The sequence below is a fragment of the Elephantulus edwardii genome, unplaced genomic scaffold, assembly GCF_000299155.1.
Source record: "Elephantulus edwardii isolate Elephantulus edwardi_28Jun2011 unplaced genomic scaffold, EleEdw1.0 scaffold00162, whole genome shotgun sequence".
Taxonomy (NCBI): Eukaryota; Metazoa; Chordata; class Mammalia; order Macroscelidea; family Macroscelididae; genus Elephantulus; species Elephantulus edwardii.
The window spans coordinates 4,066,361-4,088,683 of NW_006399912.1; the positions used below are offsets into that span (position 1 = coordinate 4,066,361).

General features: G+C 44.8%; 1 protein-coding gene across 6 annotated transcripts in view; it reads right to left on the reverse strand.

Moving 5' to 3' along the window:
- Positions 1 to 22,323, reverse strand: part of RBFOX1 (RNA binding protein, fox-1 homolog (C. elegans) 1) — a 465,218-nt gene that overhangs the window by 83,173 nt on the left and 359,722 nt on the right. For 5 of the 6 annotated variants that reach the window (XM_006895224.1, XM_006895222.1, XM_006895226.1 and 2 more), the window contains one exon: positions 14,882 to 14,962. The exons of the other annotated variant lie outside the window; for it this stretch is intronic. In XM_006895224.1, coding sequence (XP_006895286.1) covers positions 14,882 to 14,962 — 81 coding nt within the window. The remainder of the gene's footprint in view (positions 1 to 14,881; positions 14,963 to 22,323) is intronic. 6 annotated transcript variants of the gene reach the window in all.

Consider the following 22,323-nt stretch of genomic DNA (forward strand, 5'->3'; position numbering starts at 1 on the left):
GCTGATGTCCAGCTCTGTGGACCTGTGAAGGACTTGATTCTATTTGCAGGACTGCGGGCCCTACAAACACACACAACTGTCCCTTCACATGAAGCTTCCCCATCTACACTGAAGTCCAACAAATCTTATCGTTAGATAGGGAGATAAAGCATTTTTATGAACAATTAGCTTTATATGTTCTTGTATGCTGTACAACTCTGCTCACGTTATTTTCATAAGCATGCTATATCAATATTTTTTTTCACATTGTTGATGACTTCAATTTCATTTTTTTTCCTGTCTGGTGAGTTTAAGTCTCTGTCTTGGGGCCTGTGGACAAGGAGGCCTGGTTTCCAGCGAGCAGCCCATCACAGGCACCAGGACTAATAGGACGCCTGTCCTGCGCTGCAAACTGCTTTCTCTGGTACAGGAAGAAATCACATCTTCTGCCCTGGAAACAGTTTTCTCTGGGGGTGACTGGCCATGACCAGAAGGTCTGTAAGAGCTTCCCGCCACTACCGCAAAGATTACTTACTGGAGGACAGACAGGAGGGCTATGGGAGAAAAGGGGCTGCATGTCCATTGCTAGGGTAAGATGAACCCTAGGGACCTTATAGGGCTAGGGTAATATGCATACACACCCACATCATCCTACCACCAGTGTCAGGGGTCCCCAGCACCACAGAACCCAGGTATGAACCGGTAACAGCCTCTATAACTGCAGGACTACTCCTTGCTCAGTCTAACCCCCATGCCCCATGCTGACAGATTTTTGTCCATCTCTAGCATGACAGTTCTATTAATTGGTAACCTAATGCTAAGAAGCTGTGCTGCCAACCCAAAGGTATATGGTTCGAATCCACTAGCTGCTCCCCAGGAGAAAAATGGACAATCTACTTCTGTCAGATAGAGGGCCTCTGAAAGCCCACTAGAGGGTCAGCTGTATAGGTCAGTTCCAAGATAAAGCCCTGCAGGTAAGGGGGAGTAGGATAGAAAAACTAAGGGAAATGAGAATTACAGAGAGGAAGTAGGGAAAGTGCAGTTTCATCAAGGGTATCCTAACTGATATTATAAACCAAAGTGCCTAAATGGCTTACTGGAAAACCAATTTGCTTTGTCAACTTTCAAAGCACAAATCAAAATTCTGTCCCATACTCAACACTCTGCCTGTGATCGATTCTGATTCATAGCAACCTTTGACTCAAGACAACCCACCATCTGGTTTTCTAGGCTGTAAATCTTAACAGGAACAGACTGTTCATCTTCCTCCAAGGAGCCACTGGTGGATTAAACCACCAGAGTTGTCTGGCATTTTGTACAGTGGCAACACACACTGGCTCGTATGACCCAAACTCCTTCAATTCTGTTTTGTTGTTAGGTGCTATTGGGTTGACTGCAACTCACAGAGACCCTATGAACAACAGACCTGAGCCTTGCCCTATTATGTACCGTCTTTAGGACTGTAATACATTGTAATACTCACTGCATCATCCCATCTTCTTGATAGTCTTCCTGTTTCTGGCTTTCCATATTTTCCAGTGTGATGTCTTCTTCCAAGACTGGCCATTCTGGATAATATGCCCTAAGTATGTCTGTCTCACAGTGACGTTCTCTTGGGTTTCTGAGGTTGTCAGTCTTTTAAGGAAGGAAACTTCTTATCTTTGTCCCTCAGAGCAGCTACTGTATACAAACCCCTGACCTTTAAGGTTGTTGTTGTTAGGTGCTGTAGAGTCAAACACAGCTCACTGCAACCCTATAAACAAAAGATCTGAAGCCTTTTCTAGAACTATCATTGTTTCTCTAATGTTCATAGGTTTCCAAAGGCATGTTGTTTGGAAGTGGATGCCAATCCTGCTTCCAAGCCTATCTTAATTCTGGGAGCTTTACCAAACCCTGTTCACATGGGTAACCATTATGGCATTTGACAAACCAGTGGCACAGTGTTCAGCATCACAGCAACCCGAAGTTACCTCAGTACAGCAAACTGACAGACCAGCGTTGTACAGCTTAGGAGAATGCAGCCCAAGCGGCTTTTAAATATAAAGGCCCACCTACCAGGCCCTGATTGACTTAAACAAGAGGCTTCCAGCCCACAGCTGATTATCAGCTAAATTCAGTAAATCCAAGCAGCTCACACACGATTGTGAACAAAATAAAAACCCACCAAGCAGTTTACACTCGCAGCACAATATACAACAATATACAACACACTTTCTCCGTCTCCTTTAAATCCTTATGACTTTGAGGGCACCCAGCACAGTGTAGAACAGTGCATGAAAAATACAAGCACTTAAAGGAAACGTCTCACGCTCCTGAAGGACTTCTCTCTGCCTCTTTAGAAGAAGTTGAAGGATGGACACTGTTGAGAAGTTAAGTGGGAGGTACTGTGTGCTGATCTTCGTAAGAAAATGTGAGCGTGTAAGGAAATACTTCCCGTCAACGTTGTCACAGGACTGGGGTTTCCAGGGAATATCCCCGGAACGCCTGCCTCCCTGCCTTTTGGAAACCGCTCATCTCGGCCTTGTTCTCTGGCTGTGCCAGCAGCGGGATCCCAGGACAACATAGTTTATTGTTTTAATATCTGTCTGACACAAAGCAAACGCATCCTCCAGTGGCTCCTTATCTGTCATATGTATTTCTGGGAAAGAAATATCAAGACAAATAAGATGTTTGGGGGCACACCACGCGATGGCAGTTGCTGCAATTGCCAGCCTTTCACAGACGTGAGACCCCCATCTGGAAGAGACAAAAGCCACTTTCTGTATTGAGATTAACAACCAAAGTGTGGAGAGAGTTAGCTACAGCCGCCGCCGCCAAGCGTGGCTTCCTCTTCACAGATTCTTCTCAAACAGCTCAGGGGGTTCAATTCCTGTGCTTTACTTTTATTATTATTATTTTTTTTTTCTTGATCTCTTTTCTCCCGTGAAAGATACAATGACAGCGAATGTGCCTCTCGTTATGACTTGGCTAAAATAACCAAGTAAAGGGAACTCTGGTGGCCTTGTGGCAAGAAGCTCTACTGCAATCTTAAAGGCAAGCGGTTCGAGGCCACTAGCCGCTCCATGGGAGAAGGATGGCAATCTCTTCCAGTGCGATTAACTGCCTCTGAAAACCCGCTATGGGTCGGTTCTGACCTCATGGTAAACAACAACAAAGTAACCATTTTGAGTTGTAGTCAACTCAATGATATCTAACAACAATGAGCAAAAATAAATGCAGAAGGAGCCCTGTTGGACTGCCCAGAGTTTGGCTGTGAATATAAAAGTTGGTGGTTTGAACCCAGTGCTTGGTTCCATGGGAGAAAGATCTGGTAATCCAATTTCATTAAGACACCTGCTGGGAAAACCCTACGTGGTAGTTGTACTGAACACAAGGGATCACTATATGTTGGAATCTAAAGGCATGTAACAGAACAACAGGGTAACCACAGACATCAATGAAGGTGTTCACTCACATCGAGGAATGGGGATTAGAATGACAAATGTACCTTCTCCGTCATGTGTCCCTGTTACTGAGTTCATATGAGCCAATTAGTTGCCGTGGAGTGGACTTTTGAGTCCCAATGACCCCACATGTATCAAATAGAGCTGGGCCCCCCCGGGGGGGGGGGGAGGGGGATGTTTCATTGGCTGGGATCTTTGAGAAGAAGATCATCAAGTTTTTCCTCTGAGGCACCCCTGGGTGGCCCTTAACCACCCACCTGTCAGTTATCAGGGGAATTTAGGTATCAACTATTTGTACCACTAAGAGAGTCTCAGGATGTAAATGTTAATTAAATCCATTGTTCTACAGTAAATTCTCACAGTGATCTGATCTATAGGACAAAGCGGAACTGTCCCATAGTTTCTAAGAATCAGTCTTTACAGGAGCAGGCAGCCTTATCTTTCTTCTGCGGAGTAGCTAGTAGATTTAAGCCACTGATGTTTCAGTTAGCAGTCCAACACTTAACCTACAGCACCACCAGGGCTCCGCGAGCTAATGTGTTGTTTTGTTGTTGTGTGCTGTTTTGTCAGAGCTGATCCATGGCTGGCCCTCCAGCAGGTTTTCAGAGACAGTAAGTTGCATGGGAGGAGACTTTCTCTTGCAAAGCAACTGATGGATTCGACCCTTGTGCCTTTGCATTTGAAGTTCACACTAGGTCACCAGAGCTCCCTTAAGAGAGAATAAAAATGTTCTTGAGGTCATCTGTTATTAATCAGACATGCGCTGGGCCCTAGAGGAGGAGGGCAGGTGGAACCAAGCAAAGAGATGGGCTTCAGTGATGGAGAAAGAATGGCTTGTTCGTCCATCGGTAGGTGGCGGCCAGGTAACTGTGAAGTCCTCACTGTTCATTAACTGAGCATGCGCTGTGATGAGGATGATAGGTTGCTCACGGCATGGGGGAGGTCTCACAAAGTCTCTCTGGGCGTAATGTGGGAAACAGGGTCTCGGCTGCCAACTTAATCTATTATGCCAGATGATGATGAAGTCAGTGATATTTAGTCACTCAACCAACCAAGAAGCTCCCAAATGTCCATGTCATCAGTGGATGAGGCCCCTACGAGGCATCTCCCAAATCTCTCCAGGAGGAATGTAATAGGGTGGTGCAAACCATTCTCGTGCATGACTGTTACACAAAAGGTTAGAAGTTCAAGTCTCCCCATAGAGGGACTGCAGAAGAAGACCTGACAATCTGTTGTTCCATGCTGTTGAGTTAGGTTCCAATGGAAGCAGCGACCTTATCATAAAATGCAACACTATCCAACCCCAGGGTATCCTCAAGATCTAATTGCCAAAAAGTCTGCTATTGAAATTCCCAGTTGAGCCCTGGCACCCAGGAGGTCTCCCTGAGACAAAACCATCTCCACTGTAATTGTTAATGTGGTGGCACTTCTGAGACTTTCTCACAGCCACGGAGCCCCTTCTAACTCAGAGTGACCCTGGACTGGGTTTCTCAGACATTTTTTAAATCTTCTCAAGAGATTTCCATCTTTCTCCTGCTGATCAGCGGGTGAGCTCCAACAGAAGACCTTTCACTAGCAGCCCAACACACACACACACACACATACACACACTACAAAACTAGGGCTCCTTTCTGAGACATTAATGTGCATATTTATCCAGTAACTGCCTTCACTGAACCCAGCTTTTGGGCGCCTTGGTCAGTGCTGGATTCCCAGGCCCCACTTTGGCATCAGACATATACAAAGAGTTACTGACATGAAGTAAGGCATTTTTTCATTTCCTTTCTCATCAGCCTGCTACCCTATAGCCTTCTACTCATTCCCAGAGAGACCCCGTGTAATAGAGGAGGGGTTTCCAAAGCTGCAATTCTTCACTGGAGCTGACTGACCCATAGATCTACTTCAGAGCAACTGGCGGGTTCAAACTGCCAACCTTCCAGGTGGCTGCCAAGTATTTAACCACTGCACCACCAGACCTCTTTTGCATCATCCCGTCACCTCCCCTTACTGCCATCAAGTTGCTCCTGACTCATAGCAACCCTCCGTCAGGTTTCAGAGGCTGTAAATTGGAGCGGGAGGGCACTGCCCACCTTTCTCCTGTGAAACAACCAGCAGATTTAACTGCAGGAGACACACAGCAGCCTTGAAGCTAACAGTGTGATTTTCTTGTGGTTTACGCCACCGGAGCTCCTGCCTCATCTATGGACTTCCAAACTTTCCAAGGAGATGTTTCTGAGTGAGCACTGGCAGCGGATGTGGAGAAGAAAACAACAAAGGGGGATGAGGTAAAATAAGGCAGACTTAGGGAAGGCCAACAGTACCAGGATGGAGGTCTCACTCCAGATTGGCTGATTAGTACCAGGAGGACTGAAATCAGTCCACTGTGCCTGGACTTAATCTGAGTATCTTATTTTAATATGTCCCAGGAGAAGGGCACTCTCTCCACATGTCTGCCTTCAATTCTTTGTTTTGGAATGAGGCAGAGGTGTGTGTGGAAAAAATGTGGCAATCTGTTCCTGTAAAGACTGACAGCCTTGGAAACCCCCTGGGGCAGTTCTCCTCTGTCTTCCAAGGTCATGATGAGCTGGAACTGACCAGGCAGTCATGAGCTGGGTTTTCTATTTGGTGATGAAGATAAGGGGAGTGAAGCACTCACAATTTAAGGGGCTGGGGGAGGGCTCTTTAAAACTTGGTCAAAATAGAGGATATTTTAATATGATGTGTCACAAAGTTAATGAAAACTCACTGTCCTCAAGTTGATTCCAACTTCAACTAACTCCTCACTGGGTTTCCAAAACCAAATCATAACAAGAAAATAATCGTTCATCAGCGGAGCAGCTGACCTTTTGGTTAAAAGCCAAACACATTAAACACTGTGCCACCAGGACTCCTAAAAAATGCATATTCCTGTTTATTAAAAGAAAACAATTAAAAAGCACAATGCACTTTAACATACCGAGGTTTGAGATTAAAGAAAAAACTAGTACGATAATGAAAACAGACAGCTCTGGTGGTCTAGTGGTAAGAAACTGTGCTGCAATCCCAAAGGCACATGGTTCAAATCCACCCGTTGCTCCATAGGTGAAAGGTGTGTGATTCAGTGCTTCTGAAAAACCACTGTAGTAGGGTCAGTTACAGGTGTTCTGACTTGATGATACACAATAATAATAATGAAAATTTTATACACACATTCATTTTCTAGATTTTTGTCTTTATGTCAATTATTTAAGACACTGACTTAAAAACCCTTGATCTTGATGACCGTGAGGGGTTTGTGGTGCCCTCCCACACTTGATTTTGGACTTGGAGGCGTCTGCCTCCCCTTCCCCTAGTCCCAACCCTGTTACATTATACGTCTGTCCTCCTCGTTGCTGAAAGGAAGCCTTTCCAGAAGCAATTATAAAACACAGTTACTGGAAAGAAAAGGAGGGAGAAGACAGGGTCCTTTAAACAATGTATCAGGAACACAGTGGCCTGTGCGAGCATTTTCTATTAACTGAGCCAAATTCACCGAAAGACACCTTCTGCATTGGGCAGGAGGAGGAGGAAGCCATCAATTAATTGAGGCCGTTACTTTAATTACAGGAACCAAAGGGAGTTCTATCAATTACCTGAAAGTGGAACAGGGCAGACTTGATCTATATGTCCCTGCCACTTAAATCACTGTTTTATGAATTCCACACAATTACTCCCATAAAATCTGCAATCGATATATCAATTAAAACGATGCCACCACCACTTGCCCTTGAGTTCCACAAAAGGGAAGAAATGAGAGAATTTTGCTGACACTTAGGTTTCCTGAGACTGCCTGTAAATATCATGCACATTCCCCTATCTCTCGCTTACATCTCCCCACACCCACCCATCCACCCCCCACATCAAACATGTATCTGATATCACGGGCACATATTATCTATAAATGTGTATATAGGGCATACATGTTGTTGTTAGGTGCTGTCGACTTGAGTATGACCTACAACAACCTTATGAACAACAGCTCAGAACCCTCTTCTGTCCTGTGCCATCCTCACACTTCCTTACACACTAGAGCCCAATGCGGCAGTCACCGTGTCAGTCCATTTGGATGAGGGTCTTCCTCACTTACACCGACCCTCCACCTTTCAAAGCATGATGTGCTTCTCCAAGGAATAACCTCTCTTCTCAACATGCCCAAAGTATGAGAGGCAGACATATGTGTATAAATAACATATAAATGTCTCTTACAGTCTCTGGTACTACTCATTAAGTCAAAACTGGCTCATAGATGACCCTCCAGCTGTAAACCACATGGGAGGAGACTTCCCATCTTTCTCCCCTGGAGCAGCTGCTGGATTTGAACTGCTCAACAGGTTTGGGGTTAGAAGTGCAATACATTATAGACTAAGCCACCAGAGCACCCTTCATCCATGATAGGTTCTGTGAAACTGGGCAGTATGTGATCTGGGTATTGTGACAGCATTAGATTGTATGTGAGCAGATCCCTAACTGCTTATGGTTAAATTTCCCATAGCGTCTATTTATAGTCAAATCTATGGAAGTCCAGCCTACAAAGCCAGAGATCTGTTTCCACTGGACACAGGAGGCAGTGGTAACTGGCAGCCAGATCATGGCTTCAAGCACAAACAGCACAGGCTGGGTGGTGCACTTGGGGGCAGAGAAAGGGGACTAAGGGTGCTGGTTGAAGGAGTGGGTGCCAGGGGTGAGGCTGGTGAGGATGGTCCCGGCTGCCATAGCCTATCAATGCCACCGCTTCCTGATCACGTGTAGCCACTGCTGCTGACATTGCTCCCTGAACTTGAAGGCCAAGAGTGTACCAGGTGAGTTGCTCTGGCTGGGGCAGGTGTGAAAGACAGCAAAGTTGTGGGGTGGGGAATGGAGCCAGGAGGTGATGAAGGAGGTAGAGTGGCACGATGGGAATTAGGATATCCCTGAAACCTTGTTGCTGGCTCACTCTGTTGAGGGTATTTAAAATAATAATAATTTAAAAAAAACAATAATTTTTTTGGAGAAGGCGTATAAGGATCCAAGAGGGGTGGGAGAGGCTGGAAGCAGAGGGATATGGATGTCCAGGGGAAGAGGAGATTAATCACTGGGTTGTACAATTTGATGGATGGACAGTTGAAGGAAATGGAAAGAATTTGTTCAAATATGTATTATAATTTTGTAAATAAATTAGTGAAAACAAGTCAGCTTGGGGAGGAGGAAGGGAGGGAGAGGGAGTAAAATGTGCAATAATGAATGAATGAAAATCTAACTTTTCTGTAAGCTTCTGTTAAAATGACAATTAAAATAAAAAATTATTTTAAAAAGATAATAATTTTTAATAGAGCAAAACTAAAACTCCACTGGTGTGGAGTGAAGTCCAATTCATAACAACCCTCCATTGGGCGTCTGAGACGGCAATCTTTACAGAAGACTGACCATTCTGCTCCAGAGCTGCAAGCAGACTCAAGGCATCGACCTTCGGATAAGCAGGCCAACGCACAATGAACTCGGCCATCAGAGCCCCTTGTAAAAGGATTACGACATAGTCTGTAGTCTGAAGCACAGACAGCATACTGCTAATCCAAAGTGGAGAGTTTGTGTGGGTTCGAATCCACCCACACTCCTCAGGAGAAAGAGGAGCAGCCTCCTCTCTTTATAATGTCCAGCCTCAGAAACCCAACAGCAGGGGGGTGTGAGTCAGGCCCAACTCCATGGCCGGGAGTTTGAATTTTGAGGCTCAATAAACAAAAGGAGAGCTGCTTTCTCTTAAAGAAAAACCAAAGTATAAGACACTTTATGGGGCCCTGGACTTACATGGGGTCAGAGTTCAGCCTCTACCTAAATGAATGTTAAGAGATGCAAATCTATCTGTGTGCACGTATTTCCCTTAGTGTTGCATTCTCTGGGTCACATTACTAGGGGGATGCACTCAAGGTGGTTGTGAGAAACTGCATTATGTCAAAATGCATCGTATGAAGGACAACACTTCATCCAGAATCATGCCCGTTACAGACTTATTCAGCAGGGTTCCTTTCAAACCTGTCTCCCCCATTGCACTGTGAGTTTTATTTGCAGATTGTTAGCTCCTTAGCTAGAAAGAGGAGCAATTTAAATTTTTTTATTTTTTAGCAATTTAAATTTAAACAGGCCAGGCCTGGTGAAGAGCCAGCAGCAACAAAACGCAAACTCAGAAAGAACTGAGGATGTCAGATACACATACACTGGGTAGTGTTCACACACCTGTCTCCAGTAATGCAACTGTTGAGTATAAACAAGAAACTGGGCAAGTCCATGCTGTATTCATGGATGTCACACTGTAACCAAGTGGAGTCTATATGACTATTCTGCTTTGGGGCACATAACGGAATTCTCAGGGGGAAATAATAAGCTCCAGCTCTCAGACCTCAAAAATGAATATCTAGCTAAGTAAAAGGTTGGCTTGCAAAATAGTTACTCAGAAGTAACTGTATTTAAAACAAATAAGTAGAGTGCATGAAGCCAAACAGTTAGTTGTGAGACAATCTGGAAGTGGTGTGAGGCAGGGAAGCTAGATGAATGGAAACGAAAGAACCAGAAAGGAAATCATGAGCATGTTGACACAATGCGGAAAATGGAATTAATGTCACAGAACAATATATATAGGAATTGGTATATGGGACCCTAGGGAGCTCTGTGGCCTATTGGTAAGGAGCTGTGGTGCAGTCTTGAAGGCAGGCAGTTCAAATCCATCAGCTGCTCTACAGGAGAAAGATGGGCAATCTACTCCTGTGCGATTAAACTGCCACTGAAAACCCTGGAGGGTCAGCTGTGGGCTGGCTCTGACTCAATGGGACACAACAACAACATATGGGAACCGAATTTGCCGTGTGATACTCTTCCTCTTTTGCACTCTAAAGAGTTTCTTAGCAGCAGATTTGTTCAATGCAATCCATCACTTTAAAGATAAAGATAACAATATATTTAAAGACTAAGCCAAGGTATTTTCAATTGCTCCATATGCACATAAAAGGCAGACAATGAATAAGAAGCCCAAAGAAGAACTGATGCCTTTGAATGAATGGACAGCCAAAAGAACGGACAGATCTGCCTTGGGAGAAGTACAGCTGGAGTGCTCTTTACAAGTAAGGAGGTAGAGACTTTGTCTCACATAGTTTGCACATGTGTGGGAGGCCATCCCCAATGGGTCTTGGCTCTGGCATGAGCAACCCCAACTTTTATTACACTTGTGCCTGTCTTGCACCAGGATGGGCTCTATTTAGGCCACCCTGCCCCTTCCTGGAAAAACACTTGCCTCATTGGTTCAGTTCCTGTTCCTCCTTCCTGCAAAGAATTGATATCCTAGGGCCGGGTTTCCATAGCAACCCCACCTACCATAAGACAACTTCCCGGTTTCCCTATAAAACCCTGTGTAATGAGGGTTGCAGAGTGGATTATATTTGGGGGTAGGGGATGGGGTTTGGGGAGGTGCAGGGGGGATTGTGTACCAATGAGGGAGTTTTTCTTTTGCTTTTCAAGGAGAGGAGCAAAAGGGGGAGGAGGGGTTTGTGCAGGGAGAAGGGTGCAACAATGAATGAATGGAATCGCAAAATCTCTGTAGATGTTCATTGAAATGAAAAATAAACAACCTAAATTAAAAAAAAAAATTTAAAAAAAAGAAATCTAATAAAATTCAACATTTCTGTATTAGCGGCAACTTCATTGAAGTGCTCCTACTTGCATATCCCAGAACTCTAATTGACCTAGTAAATAAATTCTATAGGTACAGTTAAAAAAAAATCTAATAAAATTCAACATTTCTGTAATTAAAAAAAAAAAACCTGTGTAAAAGCCAGAATAAATGAGACTTGATCAGAATGTCATCTTTTCTCCATTCTTTGCACCCCTTGTCCCTTTCTCAGCCCCACTCTCCCTCCTTCAGGCCCACGTTGAAGAACCCACTGGCCGGGGCACATATGTTATCAGGAAGGGCTACTTCTTGGGAAGGAGCATCACGCTTGGGAAAGTGGAGGGTCAGCAATAGAGAGTGTGAAAACTTTTAGTGAGGTGGACAAGTACAGTGATTGGGACAATGTGTAGGCGCTAACAATATAGCACCTAAAGAGAGTTTGCTGTGTAAATTTTTACCAAAACCAAAATAAAATATTTTTAAAAAATAACAAAGAAAAGGCATGCAGTGCTGAGTTTAAGTCCAAATTGAAGGGAAAAGTGAAATTCTCCTTGATCATGAGCTGGGGGTGGGACATTGTAATTGACTGTGGACTTGCTGGCTACAGTGTTTACAGGAAATGAGTATGGTTTGAAACAATATTTTATGTTTTACCGTAGGAGCGAAGATGCCCAGGTAGTAGTGTATAATGTATCAGGCTGATGATGGAAAGGTTGGCTGTTCAAATCCACCAGCTCCTTTGTGGAAACAAGAAGAGCAATCTGTAAAGACAGCCTCAGAAAGCTGATGAAAGGTCGTTGATGAGTAGGATTCAACTCAGTTATAGTGAGTTTACTTTGGGTTTTGCAGGAGAGAAGAAGCTTGGGTAGTGATGTTCACCAACAGGTTGGAAGGTGGAGTCCACCCAGAGGTGCCTTGGAAGAAAGGCCTGGTGATCAATCTACTTGCAGCAAGTCAGTCACTAAAGTCCCAAGGAACACAGTTCTACTTTGACACACACCTAGGGCGGTTGACTCACTGGTACAAATAGTTTTAGTGACAGTGGACTAAAAAGTCTAAAAGGATGTTCACGAGAACACAGCTAACTGCAAACAGACAAAAAAGCAACAACAATGGGGGATAGGAAGGCTCACTCGTGTCTCTTAGGACTTATGAAGAGTTCTGCAAAGCACAGAGCACCATGCTTCCTACACTACTTCTTTCAATGAAATTAGAGGATTTAGGAACCTTTCCCATGTATCTTATTATTGACATGTACTTCCCCCAAGTTACAACCACCATCACAAATCAAACTAGCTTCTTCCCCCCCAACATTTGTTTTATTTACTTTTGTTAAGAAAATGGAATATCAGCACAGTAGATGATCTTATAGAAGTGTAACTCTGTCCTTAAGGCAGCCATTAGTCATATATGACTAATTAAAATTATTAAAATGCAATAGAATAAACCAATCTGTCCCTGATACCACAAGCACATGGATCTGACAGTACAGTACAGAGAATATGCCATTCTTGATGTGTCTGTTGAACGGCACTCTTACGAGAAACACAAAACCACATTCTAGATGTCAATATTATGGTGAACCTTGGCACTTCAACTCTCCTCTGTAAAATAATATCTCTAAAAGAAGGGCATGTATAACGAGATCATCATGATGATGACATTCAGAGTGGAACAGACTCAGAAAAGCAGCTGTAGGTTGAACTACCACCCCTGGTTTCAGATGCAGATCTGCTACCCTCAGGCTGTGTCCCCCACAGTGAATTACCCAATCGCTCAGTGCCTTCCTGTCCCTGGCTGTTAAAGCAAACATCCAGATACCTACCTGGATTGGAACTGGAGCAGAACCAACAGGTTTGTGTGTGTCACAGCGCATCCTGACATTATGATTCTGAGAGATATACGTGTGTATTCACATTGTCACCAATGGAACCAATGTCACAGATTCAGAAAGAACTATACGGTTTACAGGCTGGTTAAGACTATGGAAAAAACAACTTGCATTCATGGATGCTAATGCTTCTGTTGATGATTGTACTTTGGGGTCCACCTCCAGAAGTCTTCAGTCCCCAGAAGTTACTTCTCCGTATTCACAAAAATTGGCTCCTTGGATGTTTGTTAACACCCTCCTACAGTCACAGTTAGGTTTATCTGAGACTCACAGATTAGAAAATGATTTTGCGTACTTGAGTACAACTGTAAGGTTACTAGGAGCCCTAGTGAAAGAATGTATCTGTTAATTAAAAGGTCAAGGGTTTAAAACTACCTCCATGGGAGAAAGATGCGGCAGTCTACCTTGGCCAACGTTTCAATTTTGGAAACCCTATGGGCCAGTTCTCCTCTGAGCAACTATGAGTTAGAGTCGAATCAATGGCAGCGGGTTTGACTTCTGAGCGGGGGAGGACTCGCCTGTTTCTCATCTCCTTGACCTACGGGGCACTTAAGCTCTCAGCTGAACTCCTCCTCTAACTTCGCCCAGAGGAGGTTCCCAGTTCCCTAGACTCAGTTGTGAGCACTGACTCATAGAGGCCCTGCTAGGCAGTGATGGGAATTCCAGGGGACATGCATCCACCGCAGGGAAGAGATCAGGTCTTGGTAACAGCTGGAAACTCCTGATAAGATACAGACACAGAAGGCAGCCAGACGGGCACTTATGCATTCAGCTGGGGCATGCTGGTTGTCTACCATCCCTTGGGAATTGGATGGGGATGCTGGACACCCCACAACTCCTGATCCAAGCAGGACGCTTCACTTTGCCATAGCCACTTTGCAATCTCTCTTTCCTATCGGCCTGATTCCTCTAGCATTTGAAGGCTATGTTGAGATGCATTCAAGTGTATCCAAGACCTTTTAAAGGTGCATGGATTTACTGTTGTTTTCTTCCCAGTGAAATGGGGAGGGCCACATTTTCCGCAGTGGAGTCTTACAGGATATTGTTGTAAACAACAGTAGCCACAAACCCTTGAACTTGTTGCTGCTGGATGTTGCTGACTCACAACCATTTCACAGGACAGAGGAGAGCTGCCTCCTAGTGCTTCCAAGCCTGTTTTTACCCAAGCAAACTGCCACATCTTTCCCCTATGGAGCGAGCCAGGGACATTTCCCCTAGCCGCTGAGATGAGTGCTTTAACCACTGCACCAGCAGGACTCCTTCACCGCCATGTCCACTCCAGGCGAGTGGACCCCGAATCCTCACTACCCTCCACCAGATTTCTGAGACTACAAATCTTGGCAAGAGGAGACTGATCATTTTCTCCCAAGAAACAGCTGGTGGACTCGAACTGCTGACCTTTTGCTCGGCAGTCCAACCCATTAAGCACAGGCTTGTTCTACTTCTCTGCTGGGAGAAAATGATAAATTTGAGACTAACCCCTAAGCATCATTGGCTAGACTTTGCCAGTCATTTGGATGGGCTGCACTTTTTAACATAAATGCTTTTTTGGATTAATTAGCAAAGCGGTGACAGAAGGCAGGCTTTATGTAGCTTTCCACCCACCCTCATCAAGCCCTCCCTTGTCCCAATCCCGTTTGCCCCATCCCTGGGGCCCCAATCCTGATAGGACTCATAGCCCAAGGCTGGGATATCTGGGGTATGAGGTTTCAGACGTGGATGGTGATGAGTGGAGGGATTCGGGGGGCTAAGGTGACAAGGGGAACAGAAACATGCTGGAGGGAATCCAGCTCACCTCTTGGAGAGCCACAGAGGGTGGGACAGAGGGGAGGGAAGGGCACTTGCATGGCAGGAGGTGACCGGACTGGGTGGGATTTATGGCACAAGACAAGGAGGGCGCCGGGGCGGTGGGCTTACTTGCGGAAGTGTATACAAGTGAACTGGGGGCACTGTACACGGAGGATCCCTCCTGGTTGGCCTGGCACAACAGCACCGTGCCTACGAAAGAGAGAGAGAGATGGCATCTGGTTTGGGAATAGGTACACTAAGCCTGAGCAAATACGGCAGCGCAAACGCGAAAGGCAGAGAAATGAACACACAAAGCCAGCCACACCCCAAAGCACAGGGCTGGGACGCCCAGGGAGAACCCCTATCTGATCCAAGGGGGTGAGGTTGAAACCCACCCCACAGCTCCCCCTACATGACATTGCCTTTCACGTGGGGATTGAGTCTATAGGCCTTGAGTCCGAGACACTGAGGCATCTGGCTTCCTGGAAAGGGTGCTCAGTAAACACCAGACAGAACTCAGTGCTAAACTTGCGTCAACCAGAGCTGTGTGGTCTTAGCCAGTCGCTGCACCTCCCCGTGCCTTTGGATTCCCATCTTGACAAGAGCAGCTTGTGCATACCTACCTCCAAGAAGACTGTGGGCTGTGTGGCTGGGGGCACGCACTACACGGGGCCTGGCATGTGGATGCCTTGTTAGATTTAGGGACAACATTTCCTCCAAGTCTAATCTTCCTGGGTCAGTTCCTTGAAGTACAGATATAAGGCAGGGAGGGAAGAGAGGCAGGGCCAACACCCACCCTGTACTCACGCAGGCCTCAGGCTGAGGCAGCTTTAGAGCGCACATTTTGCTTTTCTCCCTCAAAAAGGCCACATACCTCACCCTGCAGACTGGCTGCAATGCAGTAACGATACTGTCTCTGGGTCTGATTTAATGCAAAGGGCACTGGGCGCCTCCTTGCAAAAATGGAATTTTCCAGCGGGGCAGAGGGTGGAGTCCTGAGATTCCTCCTGGATCTCTGACAGGTTTCTAACAACCACCCGCTCTCAGGAAAGCCAGGCTCAGATGTTTGGGGGTATTTGTTCTTCTCTTCTGTGGCTGCAAGGCTCAACCCTCAAAGGCTTTCTGCAAAGACTCAGAAGGACTTTGTAGAAGTGCGAAGACCATCGCTGGGGATGGTTAATGGCTCCTGCAGTTCCTGTCCGCTTCCCTGAGCAGAGGCAAGGCCAAAACGCCTTCCTTTGCTTTTGGAATTCTTCCGTCACCACCAAACCCGCATCACTTCTCCCTTGAAAAGGAGGCTGTCTGAGGAGTATCATATCTATAGGATGAGAAACACCCTCTATTTTTGGAGACTTGTCCTAGAAACTCTTCAATCCTCCTGTAACTTTCCTATCATCAACAAAAGTGTAGCAGACACTTCCAGAGTATATGGGGTTGGGTCTAACAGAGGCCTGAGCTGGGGCAGTAATGCTATTATTTTGGGGTACAATCGAATCAGTTCTTATTCCTAATGACTTGATATACAGCAGAAAGAAATACTGTGTGGCCAGGAACCATCCCCCCAACCACTGTGTTTGAGCCTACTGCATCCATCCAGTTACTCTGCGCATGGAGAAGCTGCCTCTTTTTTTTTTTTTTTTTCCTAACCTTCCCCAGGAACACAATTAAAAGACAAAGATCCTTCCTGTACTGAAAAACTGAATTCTAGGCCACTGTGCTTCACACAGATGGTATCAGGGATGAAACCAGAATGGCCTCGTCATGTAAGGAGGCCTGAGAACGTCTGTTTAGCCATCTCTTCCTCATCCTCAAGCCAGCTAACTCTGACCAATCTTTCATAAGAAGTCTATCAGGGGCAAAAATTCTACCCTCTAAAGGAATGCCCCCTAGAGCTTTCACATTTAATCTGGGATGAGGATGAGTAGTTTCCAACTCACAAGCCATTCAGTTTTAAGTCATGATAAATCTATAGGACAGAGCAGAACTGGCCCATGGTGTTTCCAAGGCTGGAAAGTTTTACAGACAAACACTGCATCGTCTTTCTCCACTGGTGCGGCTGGTGGGTTTGAACTGCCAACTTTATGTTTAGCAACCAGACTCTGACACTATCACACCACCAAGGCTCCCTGTGCCTTGAAAGGGACAGATATGAGTGACCACTTTACAAATTTGCAAGCCTTCTTTGGGAAGAGCTTCCACGGACCTTGGTCTTGGGTAGCTTTTGCCAAACTGGTAATTATTCCTATTGTGTTTTAAACCTTCTAATGTTGTAATTCTTTTTACTATGTTTTAAAACTTCTAAGATTATCTTAAAACCAAGAAGATGTGAGCCTTCACTTGATCGAATTTCTCCTCAGTTATTGTGTATCCAGTTCTAGAGGGCAATTGGGCTAGTTTTCATGAGGAACAAGAAACAAATCGAACCACAGATGTTTAAGACTGGGGTATGAAAACCACTAGAAATGGGCACAAACGCCCCCTGGGAGGAGAGGTAGAACAGCTCCATCAAAGAGACCTCCTGTGAGCATTATGCTAAACGAACTAACTCAGTCCCATTAGGACAAATACTGTATAAGACCATTATTGTAGCATGTGTACAAGAATTCAAACAGGGGGAGCAGAGGAGTGAGGATGAGTGGGAGGTGGGGGGGGGTTAATCAGAGTATCACACAATTTGATGAGTGGAGGGAGGTGGGTAAAAGAAATGGGAAAGACCCGGTGTGGGAAAAAAAAAAGTATACCAACTTTGTAAGTAAACTTTTGTAAGTAAAAAAAAAGTATATATAAAATAAAAAAAATTATTTAAAATCCTCAAAACATCCAAGTCTTCCTGTGTGACTACGATGCCCTCATTCCAATACATTCTGTTCACTGTGCAGTGGAAAATTAACATCCCACTGGATGTTCAAGGCTCAATCAAATTAGAATCTTATAAGGTGAGGCAGAGCTGATAGTTTCTGAAAACACTTGTTGGGCTTGTTACGTACCCATGAGCCAACACTGACCTCACGGTCATTTTTATGAGAGCAGACTGCCAGATCTTTCTTCCAAAGGGACACTGACGAGGTGGATCTGAGGAGCTCTGACTGCCTGATGGGTAAGGAGCTGGGCTGCCAATCCAAAGGTAGGCAGTTCAAAATTCACCAGCGGTTCTGTGGGAGAAAGATGGGAGATCTCCCACCATGAGATTTACAGTCTCTGAAAAGCCACTGGGGGGTCGGCTATGAGTCGGTTCCAACTCCATGGCGATGACTTGAGTTGGAATCTTTTTGATCCACTGCCGAACACTTAAAGCATTGTGCCACCAAGATGCCTTCTGCCTTCTACTCCTGGTTAAAATTTGGTTTCTCAATGGCATTTAATGTTTTTCAAGATGTATAGATTTTGATAGATTAAAAAAAATAACTGTAGCAAAAATATATGCAGAAGGGCATTTTGTTATTGTACAGTTAAACCTTTGGTACAATTCTCTACTTTCTCAGTGCAATTTCTAGAACCTCACTGGGACAAAACACAGATTCTCTCTAGAAAATGAAATTCTATGAAATTCTAGCAACGTATAATAAAGCTTCCCTAATTTTCATAGGCTGTGGATCCTCAGAAACTGGGCTGAAATGACTCCATTGACTCAATACTTAAAAAACCCACACATATCTTTAGGCAATGATTTTGACCTTCCGTAAAGCAAAGTCTACACAGTCAGAGGACTTGGTTTTTACTTCACCCAAAAACATCGTTCAACTTAATTTGCAAAGTACTTATCATATGTTCTTGTTGTACACTGTGACCTTTCCTTCAAAGGGATCCCCAAATTAAATAACATGGCAGGACGGAATACTGTAACCTCCATGAAAAGGGTTGGGGGGAAGTAATAGGTGTTAATCTTAAAAATTAGGTCACCTAGTTAATAGAGTACAGGGGTGTTTGCAAGGTCACTCAAGACATTTTCACAATTTAGTACCACCTGAGCCCTCCAAAGAGTCTACTAAAGTAACTCTCCTCCTTTTCCTGCTATACAACATCTACCTCCAGCTGTCATGAGTTCTTTATCACCATGTAATGTCCATACTTCTCAGACTTGTGGACTTTTGCTTATGAAGCACCTTATAATTTAAGAGTGGCAACTGGGCAATATAAACTACCATCCACCCATTCCTTAGCCAGGACAGACATTACTAATCTATTTCAATATTAACTTTTTCTAAAATAGTCCAGAACCCTCAGAATACTTTCGTACCAAGACTTCTGGGGAGTTACTCTTATTCAGCGAGAGTTGCTGAAAAGGATGAAACTATGATGCCATCTCTGCTCTTACTATCAGGATAAACTACATGAGATTGACCTCGTTTGAAGTGGAGTGTTATATCAGGATGCTAATCCAAAGGTTGGCAGTTCGAATTCAACAGCTGATGCATGGGAAAAGATGGGCTGTTCCTCCCATAAATATTTACAGCTTTGGAAACTTGATGGGCGGCCACTATGAGTTGAAATTGACTTAAGTCAGTGTGTTTCTGAGTAAGTAAGATAAGTAACATGTTGTGCTGCTAACTGAAAGGGGGTTTGAACTCGCTACCAGCTGCTCTAAAGATTTACAGCCTCTGAAGCCTGATGGAAGGTGTCCATGAGTCAGAACTGACTCAGTGACAGTGGCTTTTGTTGCTGGGTTTTTATGTCAAATACAGGTGAGTAAACATTGGTAATTTAATGTAGATTAACTGAGTAAGATTACTTCTCCAAACTCTTCTCTATTTTAAAAGTTTCTCCAGGGAGCTCTGGTGGCCTAGTGACAAGAAGCTGCACTGCAATCCCAGAGGGAAGCGATTCGAATCCACCAGATGCTTTGCTGAAGAAGGAGGGGCAATCTCCTCCTGTACCAGTCAGATCTGATTTGATGGTACACACATAAAAAATAATGATGATAAATAATCATAATGATGATGATGATAATAATTTAAAAAATGAGAATCTTAAAAAAAATCCCCTCAGTTTCCAAATGCCCCTTCAAAGCAAATAAAACCTCCAAATGTATTGATTTTGAGCCCACTGTGACTCAAAGTCATCTTCTAAGGCAGAGTCTAACTGCCCCCTTGGGCTTTCAAGGCTGTCAATCTCTGCAGAAGCTGACTGTCACATCTTTCTCCTGCAGCAGGAATGGCGGATTCGAACTACAAATGTCGTGGTTAGCAGCAGACTGACTGACTACTACTCTAACAACTCCCTAGAGGGAATTAATTACTCCCTCTTCTATGCTCCACCACATTTTTTCAACATCCCTTATAGAGTCTTTGTCATTCTGGATTACAATTTTCTATTTACATATTGATCTTCTTAGCTTCAGATAATTCCTCTGAGCTCAGACAAATCTTACTCATCTTTTTATCCCCAGCACCTCACAAAATACCTGGTCCTCATAGGGATTAATGGATATGATTGAATTATAATACGTCTTTAAAGGAACTCTCCTTTTTTTATTTTCTTGGTTTAAAATACTGTGCTTGGGGGAAGGTCCCCACCTCCCCACAAGTAGCTTTGCTTGACTGTGTCTTCCACAAACAGTGGATAGCTGGGCATGCACAGGCCTCAACAGCAAATACCACCTGCCCTGGTGGTACAGAGATTAAACCATTTACCGCCAACTGAAAGAGCAGGATGGTGGTTCAAACTCACAAACTGCTCCTTAGGAAAAGATGTGGCAGTCTGCTTCCCTGTAGAAGCCCATTTCACTGCCTGAGACTGATGCCAGCTCAGTGTGACCCTCTGTCAGCATTCTAAGGTGAGAAATCTTTACAGGAAGAGATTGCCTCACCTTTTCCCCCAAGGATGGTGAGTAAATCAGAACTGTTAGCTTTTTTGTTAACAGCCTAACCTATTAGCATGACACCACCAGAATGCCTTCCGTAAAGATTGTTGTTATGTGCCGTTGAGCTGTCCACAATAGCTCGGAACCCTGCTCTATCCTGAGCCAATCTCGCTGTCTCTGACAAACCTGCCCTCATTACCTCAGCTGGTGTGTCAATCCATCTTAGCCAGGGTCTTCCTCTCCTGTGCTGTCTCTCCACCCTTCCAAGCATGATAGCCTTCTCCCAAAGACTGGTTCCTCCTGATTACAGCCTTGGAGAGCCTACAGGGACAGTTCTGCTCTGTAGCAGAAGGTCTCTAAGAGTTGGAATAAACTTAACTGCAGGGAGCATTTTTTTTGCTGCTGTTGTTGTTTGTTTTAAATTGTTGGTGGCTCAACATGAAAGTGCTAAGCTGTTAATAAAAAAAAATTGGGGGTTTAGACCCACTAGAAAGATCTGGTGATCTTCCTGGCAACTAGGAGTGATCTACTCACATGTGCATGAGTTACAGGACTGAATGGGCTAAGAGACTAAGAGCAGGAGGACTCTGCTGTCTACTGAAATGCAAAAACTCAAGGCAAAAACAAAACCCACAGTGACACTATCCTAGGGAACAAGTCAGTCAGCATGGTGCTGGGTGAGTCTTGCACTGAATGTCCCCCAGAAACCAGGACTCTAGGCTACTGTGCAGACAAAGTCAGAGCAAAGAGAGCCTCAGGTTTGGGTCCTACCATCTCCCATTCAGAGGAGTAATAGAGCGGACACTGCAGGGAGCGGGACAGCAGGTATCCTCGGCTGAGTGGTCTGTGTGAGCAGAGACCATCATTTGCAAAGCGTCCTCCCTTCGTCTTTCATGCTCAGCGAGGAGAGACAGAGCCAGCAGTATCCCTGTGGCTGTGTGAGCCGAGACTATCATTTGCAGCACGTTGTCCCTCTGACTCCCATGCTCAAGAGTGAGCAATAGCATCTTTCTTTCAACAGGCGCTTACTGGCAGCCACTCTGTGCTGAGCGGAAACCCTGGGTAGAACAAAGGGCTAATGCACTTGACTGTCAGACAAAGGGTTCTCAGTTTGAGTCCACGAGGAGCAAAGAAAGGGCTGGCTATCTATTTCTGAAAGGCCACCCAGACCAAACTAAATCGACCACTCATGGCAGCACTAAAGGACAGAGCAGAACTGCCTGATAGAGGTTCCAGGGCTGTGAATCGTTACGAAGCAGACTGCTATATTTTTTCCCCCACTGAGCAGGTAGAGGGCAGGCGCAAATGCCTGACTTTTTGGTTAGCAGCACAATGCTTTAGCCATTGTGACACTAGGGCTCCTTTAAAGAGCACAGCCCTTAAAAATCCCACGGGATGCAATTTTTCTCAGACATAGTGAGTCAGAGTTTACTCCAGGGTAACTTGTCCTGGTGCCACATACATACCAGGTACTCTGGGGTCTCTAAAGGCAATGGGGCCAGCACGCCCAATGGTCCCAGGTGCTTTCAAAAGGCCAGCATTTTGTCGCTTTTTAATACTCTTGTGCGCAGGAAGACATATGTATGCAAGAAGAAGAACAGAGGCTGGACACCAAACAGCAATCTGGGATCTCAGATTATTGCTTAGTGATGTCATGTTCTAGGACAACCAAAATCGAAAGTTATTCCAGAATATGAGACACAAATATTGCAACTCTGGTAAAAAAGCATAGCCCCCATATTCAGTGTGTAATGAAATAATAATTGTTGTT